General features: G+C 36.6%; 1 protein-coding gene across 1 annotated transcript in view; it reads left to right on the top strand.

The window, feature by feature from the left end:
- Positions 1 to 20,569, top strand: part of PREX2 (phosphatidylinositol-3,4,5-trisphosphate dependent Rac exchange factor 2) — a 183,957-nt gene that overhangs the window by 117,681 nt on the left and 45,707 nt on the right. The window contains exons 32-36 of the mRNA XM_026115194.2: positions 5,581 to 5,622; positions 8,696 to 8,913; positions 11,776 to 11,878; positions 14,179 to 14,322; positions 19,179 to 19,293. Of these exons, the coding sequence (XP_025970979.2) occupies positions 5,581 to 5,622; positions 8,696 to 8,913; positions 11,776 to 11,878; positions 14,179 to 14,322; positions 19,179 to 19,293 (622 nt within the window). The remainder of the gene's footprint in view (positions 1 to 5,580; positions 5,623 to 8,695; positions 8,914 to 11,775; positions 11,879 to 14,178; positions 14,323 to 19,178; positions 19,294 to 20,569) is intronic.

Here is a 20,569-nt window from a genome sequence, read left to right as displayed (position 1 = left end):
GACTTACCTTATTTGAACACTGGTCTTATACTCTCATACTGAGCTCAGGTCATTCAAATAAATTTTGTTTTAAATCCACTACAAAATTTCATAGGCGAGTTCAGCACAGTCCAAATGACCTGCTGCCTCTCCATAATACAAGACTTCTCTTGTTAAATACTGCTATAATGTAATGGTGATATTTGTTGGAAGGGATGCTGATGTTTATTGAACAATAAAACTGCTGACATTTTCTAATGTTTTGGAAATTAAGATAAAGAAAAGTTTTTCTCTTGTTAATAAATTATATTAACTGAGTCTATTGCAACTGTCACGCTTGCAAATGGTGTCATGGTTTAGAGATCTGAATATTAAAATGTGTTATTCTTGTGCTGTTCAAGGACAGCAACACAATCTCCTTTGCCTTCCTTCGTCACTGGCTCTCAAACTTTATCTGGAGCTACAGTTCTGCCAATTTTAAATATTCTTGGCACTCTCTTTCCATCCATGGCATCTGACCATTTGTCAGAGATTTCCAACCACTGCTTTCTGTGCCATCTACTTAATCAAATATGCTGCTTTAGATGTAAAATTCTCATCTGAGGCTACTTCTTCCCCATTGTCAGTCTTTATAGCTTTTTTTCCTATTGTTCTTTTTACTTTAATTTGATTCCCCTTCCAGCACTCTGGAGGATCATGATCCAAATCATTGCAATTTTGGTCTGTCTGTGTGATGAAGGAGTTGGCGTGATGTAAAGGATACCTGAAAACCAAGGTTTTTGTGGGTTTCCTGGCCCAAATAATGTGAAAGAGAACCAGGAGAAGGGAATTGAAGAATTGCTTCTCAAGCCTTAGTTTACGAGGCATGTCTGGAACAGGTTTATCTAATTCAGTGCTGAAAAGATTCAGAGCAGAAATGTGCCCCTCAGGCAGCTTTGGGAGATGGCTGTGATGTAGACAGGCTTAGGCCTAAATTAAACCTGAGACACAACCAGCAGCTGGATCTAACTGAAATCAGATGAGCACAAACCAGGGTTAAAAATGCACACTTTCCTTTCAGAGCTGCATTTCTTGTGTTCTCCTTTCTACTTTTGCCCTATATATTGTCTCCACAAATGGTCAGGGTACCTACAAGAACTTGTACTGTTCTGAGCTATTTCTGGCTGACAAACGGACACAAAGTACAGCAACTGACATCCCACTTTTCCCCATCTAATTTACCAGATTCAGAAGAAACAGAAAATGGCCACTAATTTGACTGCTTATGTGGGCTCATGACTCTTAGAGCATGTTGAACAAAGTCTTGGGATTTTCAAAGTCATTTGAAATAAACATGAAGATTCTTCTATGTAAAAGGCAGTATTTTCCTATTTGAGGAAAGGGGATATTTTTGTTTCTAATATTAGGAAGAAGAGGCAGGCAAAGGAGACCACAGATATAACTTTGGTCACCATGTCAAAAAGTTTTTTGTTATAAATAAAACCTCCAGTAGTTCTAAACATGCTTAACCATTATTGATGAATGCTTACGTCAACTGGGTAAATGCATCTCCTTACTGAAAACTGACTCATTTTTATTTTCATAGAAGTCTCACCGGCTATTGTAATTTCTTATTGTTCTGTTGCCGTGTAGTACATGTTATAAAAAATTAGACTGATTACTGATTTAAAGCAGACGGAGGCATGGGAGCCCCACAGAAATAGCACTTTTAATTCCTAGATCTCAAGGGTTGTTTAATAAGTATGAAGAAATGGGAAAGCTCAAAATGCCTTAAGAATGATCATTTTGGTTTGACAGTTTTCTTTTTATTATTATTGGAATTGGGAGAACAATAAAAAAAATCCATGAAGGTTCACACAGATTTTAAAAAAAAGAAACTGTTTTTTGCCAGTAAACTAAAACATATGTGGAGTTTTCTTTGTCTCATTTACATTTATCGTTCCATATCATTAGAGAAGGAAAAGTCCACTATGATTACAGTAAAAGTCAGTCCTAAAAGGCTAATCAAGTTGATAGAGGTGTCTCTGATGAAATAATATACAAATCCTGGGAAGATTTATCTGGAGCTAAATAGCTAAATAAAAGATGAAAGTTATTTTTTGGAGTGACTAGGCCTACTAAATTGTTAAACCGAGAGAGCAAAAAACAAGTTGTTGGCAGAGGCACATCTTTGAAGATGCTTGATTTTGGTGCAGGAGAGAGCAGGAATTCTGAAGTCACCAAACAGAAGGAGAATATTATGTAGCAACCAGATTTTGGATGTATATGAGAATATGTAACATGAAAACTGGAAAGCATTGGGAGAAAATTTGAGGGATGACTAGAGTAGGAACCAGGATAATGAGCAGTAAGGATGGAAAAAAGGGACCCTTCAGAAGAAAAACAAAAACAGAATGGGCCATCAAAATGACAGGTTGTATGCAACTGGGAGCAGAGGATGAAGTAGACTATAATGCTATGTCTGAGTTCGGAACTGACAGTGGTATGTTCTAGAGATAAAAAGGAGAAAGGTGTGAGGAGAGCAAAGAAGAAAAGAAATTTCTATAGTTTCCAAAGGGGAGAAAAAATTGTAATATATTTGGTCAAAAAAAGAGAAGTTCTACAGCAAGTCAAATTTATGCACAGCTTTTGGATATTGATGACTGTATGTGACTGCATGAGGAAGTACGGTTGTTTTGCTAGCACAATAATTTTAAGTTTAAAGAGGAAATATTATATAATTGATAAAATCAACATGTATTTTAATTTAGTTTAGTGGTAAAGAGTGAAGGAGCCTTTCAGTCAGTAAGGCCATAAAAATATATTTCAACATAAATAATATAAATGCACCTCAAGTCTTACTATTATTTAAAAAAAAAGAAAAAAGGACTAAATAAGAAAAATGTTTAAGATAAAAAAAGTGAAGTCATTTTGCGTTTTAGATCATATCTGATCTAAAGAGAAACTGCTAGAGGGTTATTCTGTTCTGTACACCATGTAGCAAGAAGGGGTGAAAATTTCCATAGCATTTGGAATTTGTCAAAAAAACGACTGACTGACAGAAACCATCCAAGGTTCTCTTCTAACCCCAGATAAATCACTACTAATGCAAATAACCTAAAATACTGTCTTGCCTAGGGATATCTTTTGAAATGGAGAAGACTGTTGTAGTAAGGAAAAGGAGAGTTCCTCTGTCCTGTAGTTTTCCCATAACCAGGAGATCATTATTTATAGATACTTCAAATGCTTTTGAAATCAGAAATCCAACAAATTTCATTTAAAATGAGCTGCAAGTAATAGCCTCAATGTGTCTGAATTCTTCAGGTAAAAAACCCCCCAAATTCCCGTATTGTATCTTCAGTTACTAAACCAAATGTTCAGATTCTAAGAACCCAATGTACTAATTTCTACGTATCTATTAATCTCTCTAAGTTTTCTTTTAAATGACAGAAAGCTAAGGCGAAGACTTATCACTAGACAATTTTCAAGAGTAATCTCTAATTTTGCATGTTTTGATTCTTCACAGTATTTGAGCTACTGTGGATCTGAGTTTCAGAGCACTGCCAGTTCCTTTCGCAGTGTGTATATGGCATGGTGGAAGATCAAGACTGAAGGTTTTTTCCTTTTTAAGCTTAGTCACCAAATGTTAATGACCTCCTTGGGGGAAGATTCTGGTTTTTTATAAGTATGTTCAAGTATATGCAAAATCCAAACTGTACGGTTGATACAGTCAACTCTAATGTCACTTCCATCATCTGAGATGTAGATACTGTTTCATAGTTCAAACCTATTATATTAGGTTTAGCCCGAGGCAACATACTCCCAAATTGTCCTATTGTCCATATAACCCATACTGGTTGGGCTAGTCCATTCAACAGGGCTTGGAAGAAGATAGCACAGAATATTGGATGTATGAAAGAAAGAGCAGAAAGATGTGAAAGTATTTGAAGCAGCGGTGTCATCTTATAGCTACTACTGTAGAATAACTGATGTGCTGGAAGTTTGTCACTCTTTAAGGTTATAGTGGCTTTTTAATCTGCCTGTCCTTAGAGTTTGGGTTTTAAAGTACCTCATTAGTGGCTAGCTGCCACCAAAATGAACAGCTGTGTCTCCTTCTCACCTGACCCCAGGTGTGTGTGTTCCTTTCCTTCCTTTTGTGCTGGCAGTAACCCTGTCTAAATCTATGGTAAGCCAGTTCAGAGAACTGCGCTGGTTAAAAATGGAAAACAAGTCACTTCTTGTGGAGTTAGTTTACTTTGCAGTAGTTAGTCTTGACCTATAGACAAGCTTATTGAGAGCTGCATAGGACTCTGAAGAAGCAGCATCCTGAAAGCTCCCCAAAATATAAACATGGGCTTACTTAAACAAGAGGTGCTGAGATAGGAACAAAGAGATCAGGCAAAGGACACCATTGCTAATGGGTATGATTATTCAGCCATCTTAATTACCTGGTGGTAGACAGTGTGCTCAACAATCTTACTGTTTCATTTGTGTAAGAGTTTTTGCTGAGTAGACCATAACTATAGAGGGATGGAAAGTCAAAGAAATATATCTTACTACTCTAGCTGTAAGATTGTCCAGTCTTGAATTTGACTTGACAATTCTAAGGACTTCTGTATTTCGGTAAGCTAATAAATATTGGTAATTTTTGAAACAGCTGCCTGGTTCTTGCAATTGTTTTAGGCTGCATTATATATTCATTAAGATAAGTCTTGTTCTAAAGACAGCTTGGCTTTGCTGATAGTCACAGAATCAGTGAGTCATGTAGGTTGGAAGGAGCCTCCAGGAGTCATCTTGGTGTCCTGACTTAAAAAAAAAAAAAAAAAAAAAAAAAGTGTCATTCTGTCCGTACAAGCAGTGTAGTACTAAGCAGGGGTTTTGCTTTGCATGCTGCTTTGGAAATTGTTTTTACTACTCAGGTGGATGGGATAACTATATTATATGAAAAGGTCCTTTCCTGTAAACTTCAAGAAGAAAAAGACAAAGAAAAAATAAAGGGTTATTTTGCATGTGTCATACTGCTTTTATTAAAACACTTGAAAGAGCTACAAAACTAAACTTTTGTCTGTCTAAATTAAGATGTTTGCTAACTCTGTACTTCTTTAGTTCATTAATTGTTAAGTAAAACCAAATGTTTGCTCAGGAAAATAAAATCCTGAAGACTGACAATAAAGTGCAAATGAAGTTGTGTTTTTCCTAGATGTTGTGTTATACTTTAACATGAGGATAATTTGATTTTTTTTTAAGTATGAAGCAGAAAAAAACAGAATTGGAGTGGTCATAGGGAAATCAGTGAAAATAGGCCTTGTTTTTCAAAGTTTTAAGACTAGGATTCCTCATATGTGGGCTTGCACTGGGCAGCTGGTACAGAGGTACACTGAGATGGCAGCTGCTTCTTTGTAGTTACTTTCTCAAGGTTGGTGATTTTGATTATTACCAATTTTATCCAGTTATATGTAAAATTATGTGAAATGGAGACTCATTACTGTTTTGTAAGTATAAATCAGGATAGACTACCCAAGAAGTTGGAGTTAAGTGGATACAAAATGAGAAACTGAAAATGTGTTGTGTTGGTGTTATCCTTTTTACTATGTTCTCAACATGTCTTCTCTTTTCTTTAAGAGGTGAAGGCACGGATACTCTTGGCACTTCTTGAGTATACAGGTAATTTTTATTACAGGCAACCTTCAACTTGTTTATTTTGGGAGAGGGGAAGTGAACTTTTTCAGGGGTTTAGCTATGTTTAGTTGACTAATGACTGAATGTGTGCATAGCATTTCTGCTGTCTTTTTGGTTTTGAGCCCTTCCCTATTTGTTATCTGTTTTTTCTCTTTATTCCCATGTATTTCTAGACTTGCATTATTCTTCTAACCCATATCTTCCCTTCAATACTTCTCAATTACCTAAGACAGCACAATGTAATCCAGAATATGTTTTGAAAGTCACTGCTTTTTGGAAGAGGCCTGGGTATTCTCTGTATTACTCCATCACCTCATGCAGCATACGACTAACTATACAAAATGTGCATGTGCATTTGCAAACTAAGTAGCAGTAAATATTCAGTATTTAGAAAATAATACTTATGGCAGAAGATTCTTTACAGCTTTGCAGATGCATAAGTGCCCAAGTAAGCAGTGATGTTTGACTCTTAAAGCTGATTAATGCAACCATTGACCACCATATGAATGTACATGACTTTGTTAGGACACATCACAACATTGTATAAAGGAAAGCATAACGTTTCTTTCTTGTCAGGTTTATTCTAGTTATTCTATGAGTTATTAATTCTTCAGAGGTCTTAAAATAATAAGTGACCCAACAAAATACCCCAGGCACAATTTTTTTTTTTTAAGGCTGACTTCCCTATTTACATGGCTAGCCTAAGTTCATAAATTCTGTAATTTATTTTGTATAAAATCTTTTTGTAAAAAGAGCCCAAATTGTTTTTGTGTTCAGTATCTCATGTTCAAGTAGTATTAGATGAGATTTGGAAGTGAGGCATTAGAGATGCAAGAGGGCTGCTTCAGAAGCAGGCAAGACAGAGGAGGGCACTGTGAACCAGATGCTGTTAGAAAAATAGAGATAAAATTGAGCGAAGTGAGGTGAGAGAATGTGTCAGGCTTAAATCTCTGAGCACTGCTGTGATGTTGGAAAGATTTTCTTGACCCTAGAGAACCCAGTGGGATTTTTGAAGATGGAAGCATTTTTAAAGGTAAAAATTCTGTAAATCCTGGATTCTACAGAATTTGAGATTGGAGAAAGAGGTTCATTTCAATGATCAAAATAAAAAACGAGTCACAGTGTAGAAGTAGTGGTGATTACACCATCTGTGGAAAATATTCTCAAGGTCCTGAAGAGTATGCTTAGAGAGATTGGCAGATGGGATCAAAGTAATGGTAAAGATGTGGTCGGAATTACTAATAGTTGAAGAAAAACTGAAAGTAGAGTTCAGAAGGAAAAAAAGACAGAGTGGAGCTGCTTTGAAAAGTACTTGCAGTCCAAGAGAAGGATATATTTTAAAGTCAGTATTAATTTTGTGAGTACAGAATTATTTCTATTGATTTATCCAGTTATGTAAAGTCTTGTCAACTCCATACAAAAGGTAGAAAGGGAGCTAAGGCTCTTGCAGGCAGAGGAATCTAAAAGTAAAGACAAAAATTTTGGGCTTTGGAAAGATCTTGGTATCATCTAAGCTTCCCATCTGCTCTGAAAAAGATTAAATCTACCTGTACCATCTGTGATTGAAGTTTGGCTAACAGCTCATAATGACAAAAATACTTGAAGACCTTCAGGAATGGGGAGAAGGAGGAAGTGTTGAATATTAAACACCACAGTTCTGTGCTTTATTGAGAATAGAAAAGGATGTTTGTTTCCTCCTAATGAAACCAGTTTTCCTTTGCCCTTTGCTGTCACTGGTACTAGTGAGAAATATCCGCAACATCAATGTATCAGAAAAAAATCTGTTAACAGCCTTTTTGACTTACATATTTCTACCTAAGAAGAGCACAAAATGGTAAAAATTGATGCTTTTTATTTTTTGAGAATTAAAAAGGTCAGAGCAATAAAATTACAAGCTGGATTTTGAACTCATTTTAATGTGAGGACATTAGTGTTGTGGTGGTTTACTTTTGGTTGTTTCAAGTGTGCATCCTCTTATTCTGTGGGAAGCAAATGCCCACAGATGTGCTTAATTCCTGTATCAGCCTTCAGAGCCCTCATGTTATGAAAAGACATGCATGTAGCTAATTAAGGAATTACTCATTAACCATTGATGCACAAAATTCTGTGTGCTAATGAAAGAGCAAACAACCAAGGAGCCGTGGTGACACCCCCTCAAGGATGAGTTTTGAAGGAAGATCTATTACTAGCCAGATCCTGGTTCTCAGCCTGCTAAGCAGGCTGTTTGTCCAAGGAACTGAATGTCCCAGGACCTTCAGTTACTTGTTCCCTGTTTTTTTCTGTTTCCCTTTCTAACTCTGTTGACTTTTAGCTAATCATATGCTTGTGCCCTTCAGAATAAATGGATAGGATACCTAGTCCTTGGACAATCTATTTTAAATCAGCTGCTAATGGTTCTATGTCTTGAATTCTCCTGACTCCATAAACCTCTGCTGCTCCTTGTATATGTGGTGCTGTTCTGTGCTTATTTTGTGTATTTCATATTATATTTGTATTTAAATAGATTGTGTTTGGTTAGCAACACTCTCATATTCCTTGTCTACGTTTACATCAAACAGTCTTCACCAGCTCAACCCACCTGGTAGGGTGGTACAGAGCTGACCAGGTGACCTAGTCATATTAAAAGCTTCTGACTGTCCTTGCTTTCCTGTGGAAAGTAGATGTTTTTGTGCCTAGCTGGTTCTTGCAGTACAGCAAAGAGATCTAACTAGCATCCATCACCTTTTAACATCAAAAGTACACAGAATTGATGGCAAGTACTTTAACAGTATAAATATGCATGTTTATGAAGAAGAACTTTAAATTTCAGATTTTAAATGCATTTCTATATATTTTTAGAATTATAAAATAGTATTTTAATGTGGAAAATTCCACAGTTTTGTTTGTGGAGTGCTACTTACTGGGAATAACATTAGGCTGTAAACCTGTGATTTACTTTGTCTAGAAAACAAGTCATTTAAACATAAGGAAAACAAAAATCCATCCCAGTTACTTTGCTGTTAATTAATCTTCTGCTCCATCTCTGCTTTGCTTTTCTTCTTTTTTTTACCCATTGCAGATAGCGAGATACAACTGAGGCGAGACATGGTCTTCTGTCAGAGTCTTGTGGCTACAGTCTGTGCTTTTTCAGAGCAACTAATGGTGGCCTTAAGTCAGATGTTTGACAACAGCAAAGAATACGAAATGGAGACTCTGGAGGCCAGCAGAAGGTGGCTGGAACAGATTGCTAATGCAGGTGTTCTCCTTCATTTCCAGTCACTGCTGTCACCCAACCTGGTAAGAATCCTAATGTGGCAATTACAATAGCCCATGTTTGTTCCCTGATAGGGGTAGTATTAAACAGTTTGTTATGAATATTATTTTCTGTGTCCTTTGTGCTTAGCCTGTTACTTAATTAGCTGCTATTTGGGAAGGTTGTAATTCAGATAATTACAGATATGGGAAATGGATACATTATCCACAAACACAGTATTATATTCATTTTGAGTTAGCAGATACTGAGTTTAGTCTAGATTCCCCACAGTTGTAATAATTGCTCCCTAATAATGAGTGTCATACTACATGATTGCTAGAGTTTGCTTGCAATAAGCAGCACTGTAAGATAAATAAAATACCTGTTTTTGATTCTTTTTATCAAAAAGTATCTATGGGTCTCTAGTAACTAGATATGCTAGTCTGTTTTGCTTCTTTCAGAGCAAATCCTTGTAGTCTGACAGGGTAATTGGAGATCTGCTGTTTCCTCACAAGAGTAGACAAAGTCTTAGCTTAAAAAGCAAATTAAAAAAAAAAAAAAAGAGAGAGAGAGAGAAAGAGAGAGAGAAAGAGAGGTGGCTTTATACTCCTCCGATCCCCTGCTATCCAAAGAGCTTCTTCAGCTATTTAAGCCACTTCTTGTACCAGACTGGTTCCTGCTAACCTGAAAAACTGCAAAGCAATCTGCACAGTCTGTTCTGTGGCAGTCTTCTCTACCTCTGGAGTTGCTTGCTCAGTAAAAATAACTGATTTTGTGCCTCTGGCACATGGTTTTCTTGTACTAGTGTTTCCTCTTACCATTAAGCTTTTAAGTTGTTTAATACCATGGCCATCTACCTATTGTTTAATTGACTGAGCTTTGGCATGGGAAACATCACAAACTGGTAACGGAATCATACATCTTATTGTATGAAAGTCCAAACAAAAGGCAATATTCCTAGTGTCAACAGCCTTCTTTCCCTGCCTCTTCTGTCTCAGCAGCCAATTGTTGACAGGTCTTCCTGATAAACTTTTAAGGCCGAAGAGATCAATAAAAATATTTCTAAATTGAGTATCATATAAAATATTAATCTGTGGTATTATTGCAGACCATTGACTGAGCTCATGTGAGCAGCTGTCTCACAGGCTGCTGAGGTAGCTACCTAGGCTTGTGTGGGACAGGATGTTTCAGGACAAGATGGTATGCAGCTTAAAAACAGCTAAAGTCAGTGCCCGTGAGAAACAGGAGGGCTGTTAATCTGTGTGAGAAGTATGTGAAGAAGACAGTCAGGGAAGCTACTGCTCATGTCTTGAGACTTGGATGTTTTTTATAAGCACAAGTATGTCCTGGTGTTGGTGCTCTTGGAGTTCCAGAGTAGATTCAACTGATGCCTCTCTGTGTTTTGCCATGTGTTAGCTGGAATGTTATCACAAAGTAACTCTTGTCTTGAGAATATTGCATAGTTCTTTCTTTCAAGTTTTTAGAGACTTCCTTTGTAATGAAAATCCATGTCACTTAGCTATTTTCATTTAATACGAGACCATGCATTGTTGAATTTAAAGTACAATTAACTTTAGTGAGTTCTGTAGATCTATTTGCACAGGAGTTCTGAGTTACTTCAGTGATAACCCTTCTCAACTAAGGGAAAAGTATTTAAAGGCAACTTTCTCAATACCTCCTCAGCACCGTTTTGGTTATAAATGATCCATGGTATTTTAAACAAGGGCTTTTGAAGGAAATTGCACTCATTATGGCCAGAGTTCAATAAAGAATGAGCAGTTCTGCAAAGATTTCCCATGTTACTGAATAGTTTTCAGACTATTCTGCTGATAAAACATTTCCCTATCCCTAGAGACTTAATAAATTGAACCATGAGACAAAATATTTCAAGCACAGTTGCTTTTTCAGAAATACAAGGGAGAATACTATTTCACAATACAGATTGGGGAAAATCACATTTTTTCTTTCTGTAATTCAGGAAGCTATAGTTTATTCTCATTTTATAGGTAGCTAGTTTATTATTCTTTGCCCTCCTAGTGTTTCAATTCTTAAATGGGGAAAATATATGCTTCAGACTTGGATTTGGCTCTTGCTAGCTTAATGTACTAGAGGAGAATTGTATGGAATACAATTACTTTAAGTGATTATTGATTTCTGCTATAATTGTTCTGCATATTTAACTCAAGATAACTATATTTGTAGATGAGTATTCCCCCCCCCCTTTTTTTAAAGGTTCAGTAAAGTGTCCTGAGAAGTTAATAATTTACTTCCTGAAGTTTTTATGATAAATTAGGCTGTATTTTCCATCTCTTTGGTTTTACACAAAGGGAACCATATGGGCAAATCAGAACACTGGCATTTCTACTACTTTATTTGTGTCTACAGTTTTGTAGATGTAGGTGCAAATCACTCTGCTCTACACTACTTCTGAGTTACTAGTTCAATTATGGATGCTTAGAATGGACATGATGAACTCCAGTCTGTTCATAAATGAAATGTTGAAGCACTGGTATTTCTAAAAAAAAAAATTTGCTAAAAAGATGAAATTTTGTTTTTTAAATCTCCCCTGTGTTAGTTCACAAGCTGAACTTGGTATCAAAGACAAGCTGCTTCAGTCTAGTATCTTACATTAAGAACAATTACATTATTGTTTGATTAAAAGCCACAAGAAGTCATGCTAACTATAAATTATCTATTAAATTACTATGTGAAATGATAACATTCACTTTAATAATCTTGGACTAGTAGTAAAAGGACAAGTGGAAAACCAATAGAAACAAAATTATTTCGGTTATGTAGGAGTTAATTAAGGTATACACTGCATCAGTAAAATATTGTGCAACATTCTGTAGTTCTTTTTTTTTATATATATATCCTGCTCTCATATGATTTGTTGCCTTTTTTAGGCTGATGAGCAAGCCATGCTAGAAGATACACTGGTTGCACTGTTTGACTTGGAAAAAGTTACTTTTTACTTCAGACAATCAGAGCCAGAACCACTAGTTGCAAGTGAGTAATTAAATTAACATCTGAGTTTTACTCCTCAGAAACATGCTATATATTCTTAATGTTTTTTTTTTCTCATAACATTACCTCCCATAGGTTAGATCCTAATTTGGAAATGATACATAATTTGAGGTTATGGAATATTAGTAGATCCTTAGCTCCCCTAATATCCCTGGATTTCCTAACATACAGCTAACCTCAGTCACAATGCAGAATCATTACCTGGCAACTTTGTAGCCTCAGAGGGAAAAATTGTTTGTTTTGATGAAGTTTGAACTGGGAGTGTGTGACTGCGTCAGGGAAGTCCCTGGAATATCTAGCTGTTATTGAAGAGTCATGTGTAAAACAAGCTTGAAGGCCTTAATAGAGAAATGGTGCTGAGACGAGATGGAGCAGCATTAAAACCATATGCATTTTAATGCTACGCTTCCCTTCTGAAACACGAAGAAGTTCTTGGAAGAGTTTAGAAAAAGGCAAATGCTGTTAGGATAGCTTTAAATTGTGCAAGCTGCTTCCTCCGAGACCTGGTAGTGGAGATGATCAGAGACATGTTGAACGTTTCCTCCCAGTGCTTAGCCTAATCTCAGAAAGGGACTGTCTTCACAGTCTGGTGTTCATACCCTTCACTCATTTTCAGCTGCTCCTTTTTTATGTGTTTTTGGCCAGCAGAGATTTTCCTGCTGTGAATTTTATATAGTGAGCAAGAAACCCCACATTTTTTCCTAAGTCTCATAGCTCCCCTGGGAAGGGAGGAAAGCGTGTCTGATTAACATCAAACTTTTCTAAAACAATTCCCTTGCTGGACTGGGACCACACATGAGACAATTTCTGCAATAAGTAAAACTGGAAGGAAAAAAGCTCCTCCACAAAACTACCAGTGAGAGGTTGCCTGTGCTCCTAAGAATTCAGTAGTGTGCCCTACCCTTAGGGTGCCAGCGGGGTTGTAACTGCAGGGCTGGTAGTGAGGTAGGAACTGGCCTATATAAGACCTTTTTTACTTATGTGTAGGTCATGTAAGGCCTCTGTTCATTTTAAATGTTTTCGTTTTAGAAAGAAACTCTGCCAAACTAGGTAACAATACAGAACTGGAGTTTCGGGAGGGCTTCCTAATGGGGAGCTAATTATATGTCTGTTACAAACTGTTCAAATTGCTATACCTCCCAGCTGAAGTGTCTGTGTTAAAATAGAGATAAATGGAAATCCCATGTGCTCTAGAATTGCAATAAACTCTGTTTTTCCTTTAGTTTAAGAGCTGCCACCACAATCATCCAGATTGCGTGATTCCAGAAGACAAGCAGCTTTCACTGGCAAATTTGTTTTTTCCATTTATGCGTCTATATGATCAATATAAGCAAAAATATATGAAAAATATTCCATTGACATCCTTTCTTTTTAGACACAAAATAATTCATTCACACAGTATTATTATGGAAAAATTACATAATAATATTATTAATACAAATCGCTGGATTTTATATAGTTACTACTTTTGACTCTGAGACTTATTTATGTAAAAACTACTTAAACAGGAAATACACACAGACCTTAAATGGAATTAGACTGGCTTCTCTTTCTCTGAGAGATTTAGCTAAATGGAACATTTTCATCAACTTTTGCTAATAGTCATTACATGTTAATCACCTTGCATAATACACAAAATATATGCTGGAGAATCATTGTAATTGCAAAATGATACTGCTAGTTGCACTGGACTCTAAGCTAATTGATGTATTATGGTATTTAGCCTGTCAAGTGTAATGAACTGTGCTCTCGTAATGTTATATATATTCTATCACAATACATTCGTTTTCTGAGCTGAGTCCCAATTTTAATAATAAATGCTGGCAGCTACTGTATAGTTATTTGTGCCCCATGCCAGAGAAATGTGGAAAGATACTTACTCTTGGAGAGGACAGTAGTATATATCACATTGACCTTATACATCATGCATGAGGAAGGCATATGAAGCTACCTTCCCAGTGGTTTGAAACCATGCACTGTATAGATGTTTCCTCAGTTTTACTGGGAAATAAAATTAGGACATTCCCAGCGTACATTACTTGGTTAGTATTTTTGCAGCAGTTGGTGCTTTATGCTGTTTTTTTACTCCCTGAAAATGGGTGAGCCAGAAGTGACCACAGCAACACTGAGTGTAATGTGAAATAGTCCATATGTTAGTTTTATGCCTGCAGTGTTTGCTTGGTATCTGTGTTAATCTGAATATGTGAATTTTAGGTGTATAGTTTTTGGAAAAGGAAATGGCATTGCTTTTAATGAAATTTTAATCTCTACTGTATTCTTAGATGTTCCAATCACATACCAAGCAGAAGGAAGCCGGCAAACCCTGAAGGTTTACTTCTACCTTGATGCTTACCATTTTGAACAGCTTCCTCAAAGGCTAAAGAATGGAGGAGGATTTAAAATTCACCCAGTACTTTTTTCACAAGGTAACCTGATTTGTTTTCAATTCTTTCAAATAACACTTAAATCTCACTAGAATCCTAGTTACTCACTCTGATTAATTTCTTCTTAACCTTAACGGCATAGTGTTCATATTTCAATATGCTGTTTAACTCTGATTTCTAATGCCAATTTTGAATTAAAGTGGGGATTTAAGAAATACAGAATTTTTTAAATGAAAAATAGAGGTATGGTTATATATTTCTAAGTTTATACCTGTTTTATGATCCTGACACCAAAGAATAAATGCTCTTCATCATTATTTTGTTCTGTGTGCATGTTAATGGACAGTTGTCAGTCCTTGAAACTCACTTTTAAAGGTATTTTGCTTTCCAAATAATGTAGTATTAACTCCTTCTCTACCCTTTTTCCAGTTACTTCAAATATGAGGACTGGGAATTCTGTCTCTTTAAAATGTTACGAAGATTCAAATAACTTTTTCAGGCTTTTGTAGTTATGAAACTGCAAACATTACCAAAGTGATGAATGACACTGATGTTCAGACTGTTCATAAATTGCAGGCAGCCTGCATTAGCTGAAGTGTCATTATAGTCATCAGGAACATGGAGTTTGATTCACTGAAATGGTGAATGCCTCCTGCAAGGTGCAGATTGCCTTGAACTGCCTTTGATTTCAGAGGGAGCTGACAGTACTCAGTATCTTGCAGTAAGTTTCCAGTGTCTGTATGGAATAGGAAGAAGTCAGACATACAAATGAAGATTTTGAGGAGGGTTTGATCTATGCTATGTAAGTAGGATGTAGAAGGAAATAGTGAAAAATAAGATACATGAAGAAATAGCATAACTTAAACACATGAATTTTTAAAATAAAATCTCTAAAGTCTGAATTTTAATTCACTAATAAAGACAGACTTCAGTGGATTTTTCTTTCGAATAGATTGAGTTCAGCCACAGGGGAAAACGAGACCACTGAGCAGCAGACATATTTCAATAGCGAAGACAACAATAAAAGCACATGAAAAAGAACAGAAAATATCTTGTTTCAAATGAAATCTTGAAATACTCATTGTTTAGATTCTCTTGGGGAGGAGAGATTCTATTTTGCAGAATTTGTTTTTCCTTTCCGTTTCCAGAGGCCCAAAATATTTGACTCTTAGGATGAGCATCTCTGCAGTAAGCTAAAGGAAAGGGCAAGGATTAAAGTCGCTTCTGTTTAATAATTTTCAGCAGTTTAAAAGTTCTTTATCTTCTTGCTTTATTATATCAAATTTCTTTACTTTTCAAGGATCCCTCTTCAAAATAATCCATTAGACCCCAAGAATAAGAAGTCCTGGATAAGAAGTTGAAATCCTAGTATTTAATTTCCTTTTTCTCTTTTTTTTTCTCATTAATGAGTGAATTGAGATTCTAACTTCTACTTCATTCCTCCAAGATTTGGATGAGCTGCTGTGAAACTAACTCAGTAGATCCCCTTCTTTAACTGAAGTTTATTAGCTCTGAAGAGAGAAATCTTCTGTAAGTGCTACCATTCCTCTCTGAGTTGACTCCTTGTTTTCCAAGTTTAACAGAGCTAAGCTGTTTCCTGCCTAAAAATACAATGGTTTATGATGTTTTCAAATGGAAGACTTAGAAGTTCATGTTTTTGGAACAGTTTGTCAAAGTCACAAGGCAGTGCAGGTCTACCGCTACTACTTACATTTCTGTGTTACTCTATCCTGTGTAGTGTGTTGACCTTTACAGGTGATCCTACAGTGTACTCATGCTGTCATGCTCTGAATAGCCCCATGCATAAAATTAAACACGTCTACAATTCCAATCCTGAAAATATATATACATATTTTAAAATTTTGAAATCTTTACCTAGGCTATCTTATGTATCCTTCCACTTGTAAAACCAGATTTGTACAACCATGTGCTTAAAGGTATGTGTTCAAAAGGACACTCATTTGCAGGATCAGTGCCTTAGAATGTCAAGATTTTGCTATTGGCATTCAGACTTCTGTTTTTCTTACATTAGAATTGAGATCTCGTCAATAAATAAATTTAATTTAAAAGTCCTGTATTTAAAATTAAAATTCAGTGTATTTAATATTACTACTTAGCTTCTTAATGAATCCATATGTGTTTTATTTTTTATTTTTTTCATAGAATCATAGAATCATTTGGATTGGAAGGGACCTCAGGAGGTCTGTAGTCCAACCTCCTGCTCAAAGCAGGGTCGTCTGTGAGATCAGACCACATTACTCAGGGCTTTATCCAGCAGGGTCTTGAAAACCTCCAAGGGTGGAGACTGCATATCCTCTGTGGCTTCATGATGAAAAAGCTTTTTCCTTATATCCAGTTGGACTCCCTCTTGATCCAATTTTTGTCCATTGTCTCTTGCCCTGCTACCATTTACCAGCCTGGCTCTGTTGTCGTCTTGATCTCCTGGTAGTTACTGGCAAGTAGCTATTAGGTTCATCCAAAGCCATCTCTTCCGCAGGCTGAACAAGCCCAATTTCCTCAGCCTTTCCTCATAGGGCACATGATTCAGTCCCTGACCATCTTTGTGGCTCTTTAATAAACTTGCTCCAGTTGATCAATGTCTTTCCTCTACTGTGGGGCCCCAAACTGGACACAGTATTCTAGATGCTGCTTAACAAGTGCTGAGCAAAGGGGAATAATCACTTCTTTCAATCTACTGGTTATGCTGCTGCTGATACAGCCCAGGATGCTGTTGGCCTTCTTGGCTGCCAGGGCACACTGCAGGCTCATGTTCAGCTCAGTGTATAACATGACCCCCAGACCCTTGTCAGCAGAGCTGTTCCACAGCCAGTCCATCCCCAGCCTGTACTGATGCCAGGGGTTCTTCCTTCCCAGGTACCAGACTTGGCATTTGTCCTTGTTGAGTTTCATAGTGCTCCTGTCAGTCCATTCCTCCAGCTTGTCTAGGTCTCTCTGAATGGCAGCCGTGTTCTTGCATGTATCCACTACTTCCCCAAATTTGGTGTGAGCTGCAAACTTGACAAGAGTGTGCTCTGTTACCTCCTCCAGGTCACTGATAAAGGTGTTGAACAGTACAGGACCCGGTATAGATCTCTGTCATTTTCTGCTTGTAACAGGTCTCTAGGTAGAGCATGTCTCATTGACTAGCATCCTTTGAGCCTGCCCATCCTTCCAGTTTTTTCCCATTCAGTTGTCCACACATCTAGACTATAACATCCTAACTTGGATTCAAAAATAACGTGGAAGACACGTTTCAATTTGTATGGAGGTTTTCCTTATGAAAGAGTTTTTCAATACATAGGGCAGAAGTACATTATACCCTTCAAAAAAGGGGAGAGCCAAACCACGTTCTGGGATTCTATTCTAGGGCCACAAGTGAGAGCCCTGTGGCCCCAAAGTGCCTGTGGAGGTGGAACGGCATGCTCCAGTCAGTCCCCACAGATGACTGAGTTTCGGGGTGATCTCATTGGATAACCCTGGATTTATGCCAGCAAAATAAGCAGTGCAGATAATCAGCTATGTGTTTGTGCTAATGTGGTATTATAAATGGAGTCCAGTGGATTTCTTTGTGGGCTCTCTGGTGTGACTTAGCACCAAGGAAGTTAGGAAGCAAGTCTGACTGTTGAAACTTGATGTTTTTTTGTACAAAAGCAGAATTACAAACTTTGAAAGCACAGAAGGGAAGTGCAATTTGCATGTTCTTTCACAACCAATGAATTATTTATTAACTGGTCATATTAAGCAGTACAAGCAGAATTAATATTCTATGTGCAGCTGAAGGTTTAAGACTGCAGCATGTTTCCATCAGAACTCTGCTTATTGCTTGTATTTTCTGATAGAGTAATAAATTCTTAGAATGTACATGTATTATTAAAGTGGCAATATTCCTAATTTTAAAATCTTTTTGCTCCTCCCTGAAAAAACTGTTCACCAACATCCTGTTTCCAACTTATAATAAGGTTAATCTCTTAACAAACTCTGATTATGTGAAGAACTTGATTTTTCAGGTCCAAATTTTCTTGAGATCTTTCAGACTTGATGTGGCTTGGGTAAAGAAAAGGTTGAGCATCCTTCAGCATCTAAATTAAATTTAAGTTTAATTATTTTAATTACTAATAATTTTTTTTAAAATCTGTTGCTGGGAAGAACATGCTAAAATGGAAAGGTTGTGTATCCATTTTTTCCTCCTTTTAATTTCTGTGAAGGTGATTTTCTGAGAAGAACAGTGACCTTTAATGGGAGTCTTTGTGTAGTTCCTGACTTCCTGTAGTAATGTTCATCCTTCCTTTGGTAAAACAAATGCAATGGAGGCAGACAAGGTTGAGTATTTCCCTCTAAAAACATGTCTGATCGCTGGGAAGAAACTTACAGGGCATTTAAAAGTACTATGCTAGTTTTTCATTTTGCTTTACTTTATCTGGAGAAGTATTAAGCCATTCAGATTATCAGTGGAAATAACTAGGGGTTCAAGTACTCCACGTCTCCCCAAATCAGGCTTCAGTAGAAGTTGTCATGTCTCTGTCTATGAAAATAGCTGGTATATTAATCCTTTCTTTCCACTACCCTAGTTCATTTTACTGAATTTTCCCAGGGTTATATCAGAACTAAAAACCACATTTACATTCACAGGGTAGAAATACTTTAATTAGAGCAACAGAACTGACACTAGCTCTTGCCTTTATATTTTCCACAGGGCAAGAAATGATTTTTATTGTAAATGCAATCTTAAAGAAAGATCTGTATGAATTTGATGACGTACAGAAACTGCTCAGCAATCCACAGTGAGGTCACAGCCTCAAGGTTAAAAAGTAATTCGCTAGGCTGCGAACAAAGGTACAAAGAAAGCGAATACTAAATATTTAATACTGATTTTTCTCTTCTCCTCTTTCTTTTCATAGCACTAGAGAGCATGGAAGGATATTATTACAGGGACAGTGTCTCAGTAGAAGAATTTCAAGCTCAGATTAATGCAGCCTCACTAGAAAAAGTCAAGCAGTATAACCAGAAACTGAGGTGGGTAATAAACCAACATTCCTGAGTTTACCTTACTGAATTCTGGTTTTCGACCCAGTTTCTATGACATGTATCTTTAAACGGAAGTGCATTGGATGGTGGTTGTTCTTTGGTGCGTGACTGAGTAAGATTGAAGACTCATGGTTCTGGCTTTTCTCATTTCTGAACTGTAAATTACATTGTAAAGAAGGTAAAATAATATTCTTTCCTAAATTGTTTTCCTATGAAAACTATAGCTTAACTGCCTCAGGGTTGTTTTACTAATGCATACAGAAGAGGAAATGTCTACTTGATCACAAACAGATTATCAGAATTGCTGAACATCTGATCTGATTGTGCAGGTCATATTTATTCAATTTCTACAGAAGAGAATATAGAAAATGTTGCTCTTTTGTTAGAGGCTGAGCATCTTTTTTTCAATAATAATAATAGTAGTAAAAAATACCTGGGTACTTGCATCAGCTTCAGATATGGATTACACAGTGTATACTTCTCAGTATATGTGAAGACAGAATTTCTGGTATACAAAATAATCTACTAGATGCAAAGTAAAATAATGAAGATGTGATCATAGACCACTCTTGCATCTCAATGTATCTGTGGAAAGCACCTTTTTGAGTATACTTCTTGCACACAAGTTGAAGAATAATGCGCAGAGGACTGCAGTAAAATCACATCTGTTCACTTTTTTTATCCTTGAATCTGATGAAGACACTCATGACAGATTTCACTTGGAGTTTTAGGCAGATTTTAAAAACCTAACAGAGAATAGATGAAAAAAAGAGATGAAAGACAGTGGAGAAGGGGAAAGAGGAGAAAGAAGGACATCCAGTCATCTCATCCAAGCACATCTTAGTGGGTTCAAGTGGATAGGTGGAAAGTTTCGGTATCCTTTTTCCAGTTCCTTTGCTTGTTTGCCAATCACTAGCCCACTTCTGTCTTCAGGAGAAGTTTTCTTCATAGGTCTTGTGAAACTATATTTCCCTAGTGTTTTATCAAAACAGCAGACTACTTAAATTCTGTTTTATTCCAAGCAATGTCATAACAAAAGCAATTTTAAAGCCAGTCATATTCAGTGAATACTGTATATTTCACTTCTTTTGTGTCAGCATACTTCTATCCTAATCACAAATGTAATATTTATTTACTCTGTTTGCCTACACTTTTTTTTAATCAATACTTTTTATTTGGAAAAAACTTCCTTGTGAGTATTTTTTTGAGAACATCTGTGTGATGAATCAGTTGTACAGAAAGCTTTGATCATGGCAATATTGGG

Source organism: Dromaius novaehollandiae, chromosome 2 (assembly GCF_036370855.1).
Source record: "Dromaius novaehollandiae isolate bDroNov1 chromosome 2, bDroNov1.hap1, whole genome shotgun sequence".
NCBI classification, from domain to species: Eukaryota; Metazoa; Chordata; class Aves; order Casuariiformes; family Dromaiidae; genus Dromaius; species Dromaius novaehollandiae.
Note: the sequence above shows the minus strand (reverse complement) of the source record. Positions and strands in the feature narration are given on the sequence as shown.